The sequence below is a fragment of the Dasypus novemcinctus genome, chromosome 5, assembly GCF_030445035.2.
Source record: "Dasypus novemcinctus isolate mDasNov1 chromosome 5, mDasNov1.1.hap2, whole genome shotgun sequence".
Classification (NCBI taxonomy): domain Eukaryota; kingdom Metazoa; phylum Chordata; class Mammalia; order Cingulata; family Dasypodidae; genus Dasypus; species Dasypus novemcinctus.
Window position 1 is genome coordinate 120,189,566 of NC_080677.1, and position 16,363 is coordinate 120,205,928.

The 16,363-nt window shown below is 43.6% G+C and overlaps 1 protein-coding gene across 7 annotated transcripts in view; it reads right to left on the reverse strand.

Annotated features, from left to right (window-relative positions):
- DENND2A (DENN domain containing 2A) overlaps positions 1-16,363 on the reverse strand; it is a 164,959-nt gene that overhangs the window by 5,913 nt on the left and 142,683 nt on the right. For 6 of the 7 annotated variants that reach the window (XR_011648882.1, XM_071215312.1, XM_058297474.2 and 3 more), the window contains 4 exons: positions 5,633-5,810; positions 3,903-3,944; positions 1,539-1,656; positions 241-486 (listed from right to left, as the gene is read on the reverse strand). Coding sequence is in view for 6 of the 7 variants with exons in the window: in XM_071215312.1 (XP_071071413.1) it covers positions 241-486; positions 1,539-1,656; positions 3,903-3,944; positions 5,633-5,810 (584 nt within the window). In the remaining variant the exon portion in view is untranslated. Of the gene's footprint in view, positions 1-240; positions 487-1,538; positions 1,657-3,902; positions 3,945-5,632; positions 5,811-16,363 lie in introns of those variants that run through there. The other variant, XM_058297477.2, reaches the window with a different exon arrangement.

The following is a 16,363-nucleotide window of genomic DNA, read 5'->3' on the forward strand; positions in this document are numbered from 1 at the left end:
AAAGGAAAACTTGCCAGAAGAAACTAGAGTGGGGTTCTGGGACAGACTAGTAAAGGGGAAAAGAGAAGACCAGAGGAGGTGGGCGGGACATCGGGGGCAGTTTTCACTGGCTTGGATGTGGCAGGAACTGAAAGTCCTCCAAGGGAGCTCTTCCCCCACAACCTGGTCCCTGTTCGCCAGCCGCCTGGAGGCTGGGCATCCCTAGCTGACGCGGCCCCAACGTGGAAGATGCCCCCTAACCCTTGGCATCCTGCCGGCGCAGCTCCCGCTCCTGGATGAAGCCCCGAAACGTCTGGGTTTCCATGAAGATCTCCAGGAAACGGCGGAGGCTCTTGGAAGAGACGGCTTTGCGGAAGGCTTCTCGCTGCAGGGTCCTCTCTTCATGCTCGCCCAATGTCAGGAACAAGGAGTAGTGGCCCACGATCTCCACAAAGAAGCGGACAAAGGCTTCAGATACCACCTCATTCAAGGGGCTGGACCCTGGGCCTGAGCAAAGTAAGAAAAAGGCCAGGAAGGATGAGACCCCAGGAGGGACTTACCTGGAGCTTCTGAGACTAGCTCATTGGAAACACAAGTAAATGTTAGGGGGGGGGGGGATGTAGCTCAAGGGTTTGAGTGCCTGCTTCCCCGGTACCTCCTAAGAACAAACAAATAAAAAGAAACAGCTCTCACTGGGGAGAGGATATAGCTCAGTGGTTGAGCACCTGCTTCCCACGTATGAGGTCCTGGGTTCAATCCCATGTCCCCACTCCCCCAAAAAAAGTAAATGTTAGTTCCCTCAATGGCAGATTGTAATTACCCATGAAAAAAAGTTGCCTAAAATTATTGTCATGCCTTTCCCACTTTAAACCAGTATCTAGGATCAAAATGGGGGAGGTGGGAAAAATGTTTCCCACAATTCATCATTTGGATGACATCCAGAAAAAGCAGCTAAGCTCCCAGTTTTTCTCCATTGTCCATTTTCCTAGTTAGCTTAAGGTCAAGAGAAATGGACAGACTGACCATCTGCTATTTGTTGGGGACTGAATCATGACCCCATAAAGACATGTTCAAGTCCTAACCCCTGGTCCTGAGGTTTGAACCCATTTGTAAATAGGACCTTTGAAGATGTTCTGATTAGTTAAGGTGTAGACTCATTTGTGAATAGATCTTCAAAGATCCTATTTAGATGAGGCCAAATTGAATCAGGGTGGGTTTTAATCCACAGGACTGGAGTCCTTATAAGCAAAGGAAATTTGGAGGCAGTCAGTCAGTAGAAGCCAGAAGTCTGTGGAAACCCGAGGAGCAGACACAGCAGAGAGACTGCTGTGTCTGGAGGATTTCTGGAACATTCCGGTCTCCAGGAGAAAGGAAGCCCTGAGAAGACCTCGATGCTAGACTTCTAGCCTCTAAAACCTCAAAGGCAATCCTTTCCTTTGTGTAAGCCAATCCATTGTGTGGAATTTGTGGTAGCAGCCCTGGCAAACGGGCAACACCCCTAACCCTAATGGGGGAGATGGCAGGCAGCAGGTGGGGTTTGAAGGTAGCCATGCAGTTACCATGCCTGCAGTCCAGAGGCCCTTCATCCTGGTCACTGGCCAGGTCATTCCTCTGTTCCAGAATGTGTTCCAGGGCTACCTGAAGCTTCCGGGGCAGAATGGAATCCTCGTCATCTATCTGTAAGGCAGAAAAAGCAGGTGGGCTGTCACCCCAGTGCTGCTGGTGATGGTGGCTGTAGCTGGCCAGCAGGACACACTGGGTCCACCCCAGGGCAGGCCTGCCTCAGTCCTGGGGCTCAGTGGAAGGAACACTTTTAGGGCCAGAGCTCTGAGAGTTGAATCCTGGTTCTATTTTTTTTTACAAGCTCTGTGAGCCTTAGTTTTCCCACTTGCACAGTGGGCTACCAAGAGCTACCTCATTCTGAAGATTAAGCTGCAATGCAGTTACCTCGTGGAAGTGCTTAGTGCTTAGTTCCCGCTACCTTCAACCTGAGTGGTGACTAGTGCTAATCGGGGGACTCTGGTCAGGGCATGACAAACAGTCTGATCCAAAGCTGACCTTATGGTCTGGGCCTGAGCAGGAGGGTCTCTGGGAAGGGCCAATGGTTTCATCTGGCACTGGGACCCTGCCAGCCTCTTGGAAATGAAGGTAGATGGAACTAATGATTAATTACAGGGAAGCAGATGTGGCTCAACTGAGAGAGCATCCGCCTACCATATAAGAGGTCTAAGGTTCGAACCCAGGGCCTCCTGGCCTGTGTGGTGAGCTGGCCCATGCACAGTGCTGCCTCGTGCAAGGAGTGCCGTGCCATGCAGGGGTGTCTCCTGTGTAGGGGAGCCCCACGCTCAAGAAGTGCACCCCACAAGGAGAGCTGCCCTGCGCAAAAAGCGCAGCCCACCCAGGAGTGGCGCCGCACACGTCGTGAGCTGAGCAGCAAAATGACGCAACAAAAAAGAGACAGAGATTCCCGGTGCCACCAAGAATGCAAGGGGACACAGAAGAACACACAGTGAATGGACTCAAGAGAGCAGACAATTGAGGGGGGAGGGAAAGGAAGGGGAGAGAAATCTTAAAAAAAAAAAGATCAATTACAGAAATTAACATTAGTAAACATTTTAGCAAGGTGGCGACTCCAAGTTTAAAAACCATCTGTCAGAAAGCCTAGAAAACCTTTCTGTAATTATTCTTTACAACATCTGATTGAAGTTAGTCCTCTCTGGCAAATGAAGAAAAGAAAATAAATGTTTGTTATTTTAGCTACTAATGAAAGTAATTTATGATCATTATAGAAAATGCATGAAAGTAATAAGACAATTTAAAATCACTCTTAATATGTCTCCCTTTCAGTCTCCCCTGCCAAGACAACCAGTGTTAGCATTTTGGGTTAGTTTTTCTTTCAGTCTTTTTAAGATGCATAAATGCTTATATTTTCTTTGTCTTTTTCTCTTTTTTTTTTGTAAACCACGATCAACAAAATAATGGTTATAATTTTGCATCTTAACTTTTTCAACTTAATATTATATAATGAATGTTTCCCTTTGTCATCAGATATTCTTTAAGCCTTTCTGGGGACGTTTTCTAGAGCCATTCAAAATGGTTCAGCGTTTGACATACCGTCGTAGGCTGTCCTACAGCACGGCTTCTAACACAAGTAGGCTTTCCCGGACCCCTGCTAATAGAATTGTTTATCTTTACACCAAGAAGTTGGGAAAACACCAAAATCTACATGTGGTGTGTGTCTAGGTCGACTTCGAGGGCTTCGTGCTGTGAGACTTAAAGTTCTTATGAAGTTATCTAAAACAAAAACACATGTCAGCGGAGCCTATGGTGGTTCCATGTGTGCTAAATGTGTCCGTGACAGGATGAAGTGTGCTTTCCTGACTGAGGAGCAGAAAATCATTGTGAAAGTGTTGAAAGCACAAGCACAGAGTTAGAAAGCTAAATAAAAAAATATGAAGCTTTTTTGAGAAATAAAAATCACAGACTTGTAAAAAATAAATTAATAAAAACATGATAAGTATTCGGTACATTTAATTGAGAAATGTATGTTTTTATTCGACTGTGTTTTCTTTTTAGTTTTTAATTGTTTATATTTTCAATTATTAAATGTACAGAATAAAGTTAAAAAAAATGTTGAAAGAGACAAATGCCTATAGTTTTAACCTTATAACCTATAAGAGTCTAATTGTGAGGATACCATTTAGTGACAGAACACGTGAAAGCTTATCTTTCACCCAAGCCCTCCTCTTTGCTCCCTTCTGCTTCATATTCAGTCCAGCTGTAGTCTGGTATCCTCCAACTCAGCCAGCCTGTTTCCTTCTCCCAGGCCTAACAAGGAGCCTTTCCAGAGCTGGAAAGCTGAGCCCCCAAACAACGGAGAGGTGAAAACACAGCAACAGGCTGAAATGGGCTTTCTTACTCACCTGTCTAAGGAAGCGATTGTTGACGAGATCAACCACGAGGACCTACAAGGAGAGAGGAAAAGGGGCTATTATTGCCACTGGAGCCTCCAGAATATAGAGAAGGACTCTTAGCCTTCTTCCTTCTTGGCACTCAGGGATGCGCTGGGGTGGGGAGGGGAGAATGACCCATCTGTGGTTTCCTGACATTGCCACAGTAGCCACAGACGATGAAGAGGGGAGGTGGGGGCAGGGGTTTTCGTGACTTGCACGCTTTCAACACTGAAACCACAGGCTGGGATGCACTTTTGCCACAGGCTGAACTCTCTGCCCTGTCCTCAGACTTGCTAAGGCAGGGCTTCTCAGACTCCTCGTGTGTGCATGTTTGGGGGGTGGAATACTGAGGTGGGACAAAGATGCTAGAGGTCCCCCACTTGTTCCCACCCACTCAACTCTGCCACTCCCTATCTCCTGGGCATGTCTCTCCTTTATCCTCTCAGCTATCCACTTAATCTTGTCATTTCCCTTTGTGGGAAAAAAGGGTCCATGCCTCTTGGATATGAGGAGAGAAACGCAGAGGAGAGGGACCCACCTGAAGAGTGAACCCGGCTGCTGGTGGTAGATCTCCGTTAGTTAGAGCTTTCAGATAAAGCACCTTCCCCCTCCCTCCTCAGAGTGGGGCTGAGACCCCGGGCCCAGGACGAGGATGAGACAAGTGAGGGACCTAGGGTGCAAAGTTTAGAGGGTGCTCATTCTTGGGGTCATGCCAGGGCCATCCCTTCCCTGCAGGACCTTGCGAGTGAGACCCTCATTGAGGCCCCAGCCTCTGCCACGGCTTTAAGGAGAAAGAGCAAGGGGCCTGGATGGCCAGCTGGAAACACCTGGACTCAAGTATACCCCAGACACCTGCCCACAAGCCGAGGGAGGCCCCTCCTGCCTTCTCAAACATGCCCTTCTGGGGTTGAACTGGGGCATTTCAGGGGTCACAGGTGCCCAGAAAACCCTCCACTAGAAAACCTGGGACTGATGCTTAACATTGAGGGGCTTTAGGACTCCGGGCAATTAGAGCAGCTGCATCTAGTGAGCTCCCCCACTTTCCCTGAGCTTCTGGGGACCCAGGGAGAATTTCAGGGATAGGGCTCCCCTCGTGGTTTGGGCCGAGCGGCATTATTTAGGCCCTCAGGCTATTGCTCTGACTGTGGAGACGTTCCCAGTTCCCAGGGCCAGTAACTCTCCAGAGGAAGGCAGCAGTGTGAGACCACAGAAATGCCAAGCAGAACCTCCCCACTTGGATGCTAATCTGAGAACCCAGATTTTGACCAGCACAAACATTCTGGCTGTCTTTTAAAGTGATATGAAAGAGGTCCAATTTATAAGAGCATAATCTTTGTCAACTTTATGAGCCAAAGCATAAATGCCAGTATATCTCCATGGGATGCCCCACCCCCAGCACTGGGGAGTGGGAGGGAAGGGAAGGATAGGGTGAGTGGCTGTTTGTCCTAGGGGCCTGGACATCCAGCACAGTTGTGCACTGCTGCCCTTCTCGCTGCGTGGTCCCGCAGGCAGGTTCATTTAGAAGGGAAACCACCTTTGCAGCCGCTGAGGATCTGCTGAGTCAGATGTGTGGAGGTGACCTACTTGACAGACAAAGAAAGGCACAGTGTCCCTCTGCGCCACTCTACCTGCTCACAGAAGGACAGCCAGTACCTTCCTCTGCTCTCGGCACAACAGGCAGGGTCATCCCAGGAACTCACCTCTTCGAGGGGCAGCTCCCTGAGCAGCGGCAGCGAGCTGGAGAGCAGCCCGATGAGGAAGGGGGTGGGCGAGCACACGATGTCGATCATGGAGGGCGGCAGTACGGGGATGTAGGTGTGCTGCCAGGTGAAGGGGTAGATGAGCGCCACCATCGCGTGGCAGCACTTGGACAGGGTGCTGTGGTCAAGGAGAGAACAGAAGGAAGAGGCTGCTGCGGGGAGGGCCATGGAGACGCGGGTGGGGAAGGGCTGGAGGGAAATGTTCAGACACACTCCCAAAGGCATGTTGGTCAGAAAAGGTGTCATGCACGTCTTAGGCACATCCAATAACCCAGTCCCCATCCAGGTTATACCACCACATGGCACCTAAGCCAGAGGATTTAAGACAGAGTGAGAGGGATTAATTTAAAGTCTCAGATAGGGTAGTGGGTGTGGCTCAAGCAGTTGGGCACCTGCTTTCCACACGGGAGGTCCCAGGTTAGGTTCCGGGTGCCTCCTAAAGAAGATGAGCAGAAAAACAAGGGGGCTATGGGTGGAGGGAATTTAAAAAATACAGAAATAATGCCTCAGGTAATATTTATTAGTGTGCTTTCACATGTGAGGTCTTGCTTAAATCATTCACTCCTGCCCCTTATCCCTCATTCCCAGCAAAAAACAAAATAACTAAAGCCTTCTCCAGCATGCTTATTCTCTTCTGGTGAAAGCTTTACATTCTTACAGCCTGGATTTAAATTTTCTTTGTTCTATTCCAAATTTTCACTCAGTTGAGCACAAATATGTAGAGGTAGATGTAAACAGAGACAACTAGGATGACTCCTTTAGTATTCAAATGTCAGCCCTCAACTCCTCAGAATTGGTCTGTTTTGTAAAAGTGAAATTCATATACATTTACCTCTTATCCAGAATTCTGGTCAAAATAATCTAGATAACTGAGGGCTGAACTTCATAAGCACCAAAGCTCCAAAAAAGAAAATGCTTAAAATGAAAAATTTTATGCTGTATATGTGTTACCATAATGAAAAAAAAATTAAAAAACACAACTGTACAACACAAAGAGTATACCTTCAAGTAAACTAATATTTAGTTAATAATATAAATATAATATTGGTTCATCAATTTGAATAAATGTACCACAGTAATGCAAAATGTTAATAATGGCAGAGGGCCCTTAATGTCAGCCAAAGGGTGTTGAACTTTGCTGTGCAGAACCTGTATGATGGATATTATTTCTCCTGGCAATGCCAATTGCTAGATGGGGCTACCTCTCAACTAAGTGGAGAAAGAATCAAGCTATCCCCAGTATCAGTAGGAAATAACTTCATGGTCAATTAGGGATGTCTGACCTAATTGGAGGAGGGAGGTACCTTCCTGAGGTGCAGATGAGCTAACTGTGCTGGAGGCAAGACCTGGAGAAACAGGCAGTCCTGACAGTAATGTTTTTTTTTCATGTGTGTGATTGATATATATATATATATAATTATCTTTAAAAAAAATCACATACATAGATCACACAAAATGTTACATTAAAAAATATAAGAGGGGAAGCAGGTGTGGCTCAAGCAATTGGGCTCCTGTCTACCATATAGAGGTCCAGGGTTCAATGCCCAGGGCCTCCCAGTGAAAAGCACACTGGCCTGTGTGGCGAGCTGGCCCACGTGGAGTATGTGCAGGAGTGCTGCCCTGTGAGGAGTGCTGGCCCGTGCGGAGAGCTGGCACAGCAAGATGATACAACAAAAAGAGACATAGATTCCCGGTGCTGCTGACAAGAATACAAGTGGACACAGAAGAACACACAGCAAATGGACACAGAGAGCAGACGGCGGGGGGGGGGGGGGGGCAGGGAAGAGAAATAAATTGAAAAAACCATACCAAAATAAAACAAAAACACATTAGAGGGAAGCGGACATGGCTCAACTGATAGAGGGTCCATCTACCACATGGATTGTCCAGGGTTCGATCCCCAGGGCCTCCCGACCCATGTGGTAAGCTGGCCCACACGCAGGGCTGCCCCCACATAGGGGTGCCCCACGTGCAAGGAGTGTGCCCTGCAAGGAGAGCCGCCTTGTTGAAAAAAGCGCAGCCTGCCCAGAAGTGGCACCGCACACACGGAGAGCTGATGCAGAAAGATGATCCAACAAAAAAGAGATGCCGTTTCCCAGTGCCGTCTGGTAATGCAAGTGGATGCAGAAGAACACACAGTGAATGGACACAGAGAGCAGACAATGGGGGGGAGGGAAGGGGAGAGAAGTAAATCTTTAAAAAAAAACACGTTAGAGGCATACAGCAGCAGAAAGAGAAGAAAGAATAAGTGATACAGAAGACAGAACAGCTGAAATTGAAGAGAGAAAAGAATGGGAAAAAATGAGCAGGGCCTCAAGGAGTTAAATGATAACACAAAACACAACAACATATGTCATGGGAGTTCCAGAAGAAGAGAAGGGAAAAGGGGAAGAAAGAGTATTTGAGGAAATGATATTAATAGCTGAGAATTTCCTAACTCTCATGAAAGAAAGAAACTTACATGCCCAAGAAGCACATCTTATCCCAATCAGAATAAATCCAAACAGACCAACTCCAAGACACATACTACTCAAAAGGTTAACCATCAGAGATAAAGAGAAAATTCTGAGAGCAGTAAGGAGGAAGCAAACCATCACAAACAAGAGATGCCCAGTAAGACTTAGTGCAAAATTCTCATCAGAAACCATTAGGTGAGAAGACAGTGGTATGATGCAATTAGGATACTGAAAGAGAAAAATTGTCAGCTGAAAATTCTTTATCTGGCAAAATTGTCCTTCAAATATTAAAATGAATTCAAAATATTCACAAATAAAGAGAAACTAAGAGAGCTCATAAAAAAGAACCCTCCAAGGGAAGCAAGTGTGGCTCAACTGACAGACCATCCGCCTACCACATAGGAGGTCTAGGATTCGAATCCAGGTCCTCCTGACCCATGTGGTGAGCTGGCTCACGTGCAGTGCTGATGTGCACAAGGAGTGCCCTGCCACGCAGGGGTGCCCCACACACAAGGATTGAGCCCCGCAAGGAGAGCCATCCTGTGTGAAAAAAGCGCAGCCTTCCCAGGAGTGGTGCTGCACACATGGAGAGCTGACACAGCAAGATGACACAACAATAGAAAAAAATGACACAGTTTCCTGGTGCTGCATGACAAGAATGCAAGCAGACACAGAAGAACACACAGTGAATGAACACAGAGAGCCAACAAGGGGGGGGGGGTGGGGAGGGGAGAGAAATAAATAAAATAAGTCTTAAAAATAAATAAATAAATAAATAAATAAAAAGAACCCCTCTTTGCAGGAAATAGTAAAGGAAGCCTTACAACCCAAAAGAAAAAGATAGGAGAGAGAGGCTTGGAGGAGAGTGTAGTAGGTAAGAATAGCAGAAAGAATAACCAAAAGAGTAAAAGGAAAGATGAAAATAAGATATGACATAAGAAAACCAAAGAATAAAATGGTGGAAATAACTAATGCACTTAAGTAATATCATTGAATGAATGGATTAAAGTCCCCAGTCAAAAGGTATAAAGGGGAGAAGCATATGTGGCTCAAGTGATTAGGCTCCTGTCTACCATACAGGAGGTCCAGAGTTTGATTCCCGGGGCCTCCTAGTGAAGGCAAGCTGGCTCATAGGGCAAGCTGGCCTGAGCAGAAAGCTGGCCCACGCAGAGTGCTGACACGCGTGGCATGCTGGCTTGTGCGGGACTGCTGGACCGCAGAGGAGTGCTGGCTTGTGTGGAAAGCTGACATAGGAAGATGATGCAACAAAATGAGACACAGAGGAGAGACAATAAGAGATGCAGCGACTAGGGAGCTGAGGTGGCGCAAGATTGAGCACCGCTCTCCCACTCTGGAAGTTCCCAGGATCAGTTCCTGATGCCATCTAAAGAGAAGACAAGCAGACACAGCAGAACACACAGTGAATGAACACAGAAAGCAGACAGCAAGCACAAAACAACAAGATGGGGAGGGGAAAAATAAATAAATAAAAATCTTTAAACTCCCTCTTAATTGAGAGGTGGAATGAGCATCACTATCCCAGGGTCCTCAGAATTGGGGAATAAAATATGGACTAGAGTGGACTTACTGGTATTCAACTATAGTATTATTCTGACTCTAGCAATGGAAGAAATAATATCATTGATGTGGAGACAGTGGCCACTAGAATTGCTGAAGGCAGGGAGAGGGAAAAGGAGGTGTGATATGGGGGCATTTTCAGGACTTAGAGTTGTCCTGAATGATACTGTAGGAACTGATGCAGGACATTATATTTCCTGCCATAACCCACTGAATGGACTGGGAGAGAATGTAAACTATAAACCATGCTGTGTAGCAGTGCTTCAATATGTAATCATCAAATGTAATGAATGCACCATACTAATGAAAGAAGTTACTGATGTGGGAAGAATGGGGGGTGTGGGTAATTGGGGTATATGGGGACCTCTTAAATTTTTCAATGTAACATTTTGTGTGATCTATGTATCTTTTAAAAATAAACAAAAAATATATTTTAAAAGAAAGGACAATTTTTAAAAAATCTTTAAAAACAAAAAGATATAGGGGTAAGCAGATGTGGCTTAAGTGACTGAGCTCCCACCTACCACATGGGAGTTCCCAGGTTCAGTTCCCAGTGCCTCCTGGAGAAGATGAGCAAGACAGCGAGTGGTGCGATGGGCTGGCATGGCGAGCTGATGCAACAAGATGACACAGTAAGAGATACAAAGAGGAAATACAATGAGAGAGAACAAAGCAGGGAGTGGAGGTGACTCAAGCTATTGAGTACCTCTCTCCCACGAGAAGTCCCAGGTTCGGTTCCTGGTGTCTCCTAAAGAGAAGATGAGGAGACACAGAGAACGCACAGTGAATTGTGATGGAGTAGATAGTGAGCACAAACAATGAGGAGGGGGGAGTAACTAAATAAAATAAATCTTAAAAAAAAAAAAAAGCTGACAGAATAGACAAAAAAACACAAGCCATCCATATGCTGCCTACAAGAGACTCACCGTAGAACCAGGGATACAAACCAACTGAAAGTGAAAGGTTGGAAAAAGATAATCCACAGAAACTATAACCAAAAAAGACCAGGGGTATCTACACTAATATTTTTCACAACAGACTTCAAATGCAAAAAAGTTATAAGAGATACAGAAGGCTTTTATATAAATATAAGGGTCAATCTACCAGAAAAAAATAAGAGTCATAAATGCCTATGTCCCTAACCAGGGTGCCCCAAAATACATGAGGCAAATCTGGCAAAACTGAAGGTAGAAACACAATCAGTGGTAAAGATAAAATTGTAAATTACATCAGTAAATATATTGATCCAAATGAAAACAAGAACACAACTTATCAAAACTAATAGGATAAAGTTAAGGCAGTGCTGAGAGGGAAATTTATAATCCTGAACGACTGTATTTAAAAAGAATAAAGAACAGGGCCAGGATAGTTCAGTTGGGAGAGCATTAGACTGAAGATTTAAAAAGAAGAAAGAGCCTAAATCAAAGATCTAACTGAACTGGAGAAATTAAAAAAGAACAGCAAACCATTCCCATAGCAAGAAGAAGGAAAGAAATGATGATGAAGATCAGAGGAGAAATAAATGAAATTGAAAACAAAAGAAAAACAGTAAGGAAAATAAACAAAACCAACAGATCAATTTATTTATCAGTTTATTGAGAAGATCAATAAAATTGAGAAACCCATAGCTGGACTAAAAGAAAAAAAGAGAGAAGATGCAAATAAATAAAATTAGAAATGAAAGGAGGGAAGTTATAACTGACACCACAGAAATAAAAAGAATCATGAGGATATTATGAGGAACCACGCCAACAACCTAGACAACCTAGATGAAATGGACAAATACTAGAAACACAAAAATAACCTACATTGATGCTATAAGAATTACAGAACTTAACAAACCAATCATATTTAAAGAGATGGATCTTCCGACAAAGAAAGTCCAAGATTGGATAGGTTCACAGGTGAATTCTACCAACCATTTTGAAAAGAATTAACACCAATCCTGATTAACTCTTCCAAAAAATTGGAAGAGGAAAAATTACCCAACACATTTTATGACGCCAACATCACCCTAAAATCAAAGCCAGCTAAAGATATTTTAAAAAAGAAAATTATAGACCCATCTCTCTAATGAACATAGATGCAAATATTCTCAACAAAATACTTGCAAATCGAATCCAAGAGCATATCAAAAGAATTATACACCACGATCAAGTGGGATTTATTCCTGCTATGCAAGTGTGGTTCAACATAAGAAAATCAGTTAATGTAATACAGTACATTAACAAACTGAAGCAAAAAAAATTCCACAGAATCATCACAACTGATGCAGAAAAGGCATTCAAGAAATTCCAGCATTCTTTCTTAATGGAAACACTTCAAAAGATAGGATAAAAGGAAAATGCCTCAATTTTATAAAAGGCATATATGAAAAACCCACAGGGAAGCAGACTTGGCCCAATGGATAGGGCGTCCGCCTACCATATGGGAGGTCCGCAGTTCAAATCCCAGGCCTCCTTGACCCATGTGGAGTTGGCCCATGTGTAGTGCTGATGGGCGCAGGGAGTGCCATGCCACACAAGGGTGCCCCCACATAGGGGAGCCCCACACGTGGGGAGTGCACCCTGTAAGGAGAGCCGCCCAGCGCAAAAGAAAGTGCAGCCTGCCCAGGAGTGGCACCGCACACATGGAGAGCTGACATGGCAAGATGACACAACAAAAAGAAACACAGATGAATGGACACAGAAAGCAGACAACTGGGGGTGGGGTGGGGGGGGGGGGGGAGAAATAAATTTAAAAAATAATAAAATATAAGAGAGTTTTAAGTTCATTTAAAATTTAAGAAGAAAAGAAAACCCCACAGCCAACATTGTATTAAATGGGAAAAGTTGAAAGCTTTTCCTTTACAATCAGGAACAAGACAAGGATGCAAGGATGCTGTCACCACTGTTATTCAACATTTTGCTATAAGTTCTAGCTAGAACAATTAGACAAGAAAAAAAAAAAAAGGCATCCAAATTGGAAATGAGGAAATAAAACTATTGCTATTCACAGATGACATGATCTTATATTTAGAAAATTCTGAAATATCTACAACAAAGCTACCAGAACTAATAAATGAGTTCAGGAAAGCAGCAGGAAACAAGATCAACATGCAAAATCAGTAATGTTTCTGTACAATAGTATTTAAAAATCTGAGGAGGAAATCAGGGAAAAAAGTCCCATTTACAATAGGAACAAAAAGACTCAAATACCTAAGAAGCAATTTAATCAAAGATGTACAGGACTTATACTCAAAATATTACAAAAACAATGCTAAATCAAAGAAGACCTAAACAAATGGAAAGACATTTTGTGTTCATGGATTGGAAGACTAAATATTGTAAAGATGTCAATCCTACCCAAACTGATTTATAGATTCAATGCAATGCTAATCAAAATTCCAATAGCTGAAGAGCAAATGTGGCTCAAGCATGGTGTCTACCTCCCACATGGGAGGTCCTGGGTTCAGTTTCCAGTGCCTCCTAAAGAAGATGAGCAGATGCCACAACAAGCAGATGCTGCAATGAGGAAACACTGCAACCAGAAAGGCACCTCAATGATCAAATTCCACAACGAGCAGACACCGCTAGGAGCAGATGCTGCAACCAGTGGACGACGCAACCAGCAGGTAGTGGAAGTAGGTGAGGCAGTTGGGCAGTTGCCTCCCCCATGGGAGGTCCCACTGCCTCCTAAAGGTGAGCAGACAACGAGCAGATGGATCAGGGAGCCATCTCGGGGTGGGTAGGGATTAAAATAATTCCAACAGCCTACTTTACAGAAATAGAAAAGGCATTTACCAAATTTTTGGAAAGGGAAAGTGCACCCAAATAGCTGAAAGCATCCTAAAAAAGAAGGGTAACATGGGAGGACTTTCTCTGTGTGGCCCTGAAACATATTAAAAAGCTACAATGGTCAAAACAGCACAGTACTGGCATAAAGAAAAGACATACCAATCAGTGGAATAGAATTAAGAGTCCAGAAGTAAGCCCTCCCCTCTAAGGTGAATTGGTTTTATTATTATTTTTCAAACTATTAGTGCTTTTATTTTATTTATTTATTTCTGCCCACCCCTGTTGTTGTTGGCTCTCTGTGACCATTCACTGTGCGTTCTTCTGTGTCTGCTTGCCTTCTTTTAGGAGGTACTGGAACTGATTCTGGACCTTCCAGAGTGGGAAAGAGGTGCTCAATCTCTTGCACCCCCTCAGCTCCCTGGTCTGCTGCATCTCTTATTGTCTCTTCTCTATGTCTCTTTTTGTCATGTCATCTTGCTGTGCCAGCTCTCCATTTGGGCCAGTTTGCTGCACAGGTCAGCACTCCTGTGCGGGCCATCATTCAGCTGGGGCCAGCTCACTGCGTAGGCCAGCACTTGGCGTGGGCCAGCTCTCCACTTGGGCCAGGCCCTTGGAATCAAACCCTGGACCTCCCATATGGTAGATGGGAGCCCAATTACTAGAGCCACATCCGCTTCCCTGAACTGGTTTTTGACAAATGTACCAAGTCCATGTTAACAAGCAAAACAGTCTCTTCAATGAAAGTTATTGGGAGAAATGGATATCTATAATCACAGGAATGAAATAGGACCCCTACCTTATTCCCGATGCAAGAATCAACTCAAAATGGATCAAAGACCTAACTATAAAGGTTAGAACCATAAAACTATTATTCTAATACTAGAAGAAAATGTAGTGAAACATCTTCAGGATCTCATGGTAGGTGGATTCTTGGACCTTACACACACAGCATGTGCAACAAAAGAAAAAATAAATGGGACCTTCTCAAAATCAAACACTTTGAACCTCACAGGATTTTGTCAAAAGGGTAAAAAGGCAGCTGACTCAATGGTAGAAAATATGTGGAAATCACATGTCCCAGAAGGGTTTAATATCCACAATACATAAAGAGATGTTACAACTCAACAGTAAAAAGACAAACGACCCAATTAAAAAATAAGCAGAAGACTTGAATAGATATTTGTCCAAAGAAGAAATAGAAATGGTAAAAAAAACACTTGAAAAAAAATGTTCAACATCATTAATGACTGAGGAAATACAAATCAAAACTATGAGATATCATTTCACTCCTATCAGAATGGCCACTATGAAAAAGACAGAACTACAAGTGTTAGAGAGGATGTGGAGATGGGAATACTTAGTCACTGTTGGTGGGAATGCAGAATGGTACAGCCACTGTAGAGGACTGCTTGGCAGTTCCTAAAGAAGTTGACTATAGAATTGCCACATACACTGCAATACTACTACCCAGAAGAACTGAGAGCAGTGATACAAACAGACACCTGCACACCGATGTTGACAGCAGTGTTATTCACAATTGCCAAAGATGGAAACAACCCAGGTGTCCATCAACCAATGAATGGATAGACAAATTGTGGTGTATATATATATGATGGGATATTATGCACATGTATGAAGAAAAGAAGTCATGAAGTAAATGACAACATGGATGAGGCTGGAGGGCATTATGTTGAGTGGAGCAAGCCAGATATAAAAGGACAAATACAGTATGATTGTGTTACTATGAACTAAATATATTGTGTAACATATTGTATGATTCCATTTATATAAAATGTAAATACAAGTCAAGTTATAAAGAGAAAACAAAAGTAATTTTACAAGAATAGCCAGAAATGGGAGCAGTGGACAGCAGGGGAAGCAGAGAGAGAGCGAGAGGTGATGGGTTTTCTTGTTTGTTTTTTGTTTTATTGAAATAATGAAAATGCTCTAATGATGATTACGGTGATGAATGCACAACTATGTGATTGTGCCAAATACCACTGATTGTGCACTTTGGATGACCTGTATGTTTTGTGGATAAGTATCAATAAAATTGATTTGTTAAAAAAAATTGTCAAATTGTACACCTTAAATATATGCAATTTATTGTATGTTAACTATATCTCAATAAAGTGGATTAAAAGGGAAAAAAAGAGCCAGAACAGATACTTCTGTTGAAGTCTTGAAAAGAATCAAGGCTTGTCATCAGAAAGTAATTCTAGGTCTCATTAATGGAGCTAAGACAGAAGGACAACGGTGACACCTCACTCTGAGAAACTGATAGATAAGAGTGGTTAAGATGTTTTCAGCCACAAACGGCTCAACGGGAAGATTACAATACAAAGCCATCACAGCCTAGAAGGAATCTGACTCCAAGAGAAGGAAGATTACATTAGTGATGGGTTTGGAGTAGAAGACAACACCTTGTGGCTGTGCTATTCTGTAAATCTTGCTTCAAATGGTATCGTCTTGGTGTTCATAAGCAAAAATAGGTAGTTACTATTTAAGCAGACTGATGGTATTATGTTATTAAAATTGTATTTTTCATAGGACTTTGCTGAATTGGATGTATTTATCTCTAAGACTCTGTTAACCACAGAGGTCTGTTAATCAGACCTCTGAAGTGGTATTTTGGACCCCAGAGCACACTTTCGGGTAGGCCTTGGTCAAACTCAGAGCCTAGAGAAGGGTGCTTTCAAATCCAACCTTCTTCTGAGATGGCAAACGTTGTTGGATGCAACAGGTTCAAGAGAGGATATGGGACCCAGACTTAAGGTTTTGGAAAATGATTAAAAATGGACCCAGAGAACACTGAAAGATGAAGGTGCACAGCTGCATGTGAACTTACTTGTATAGTTGCC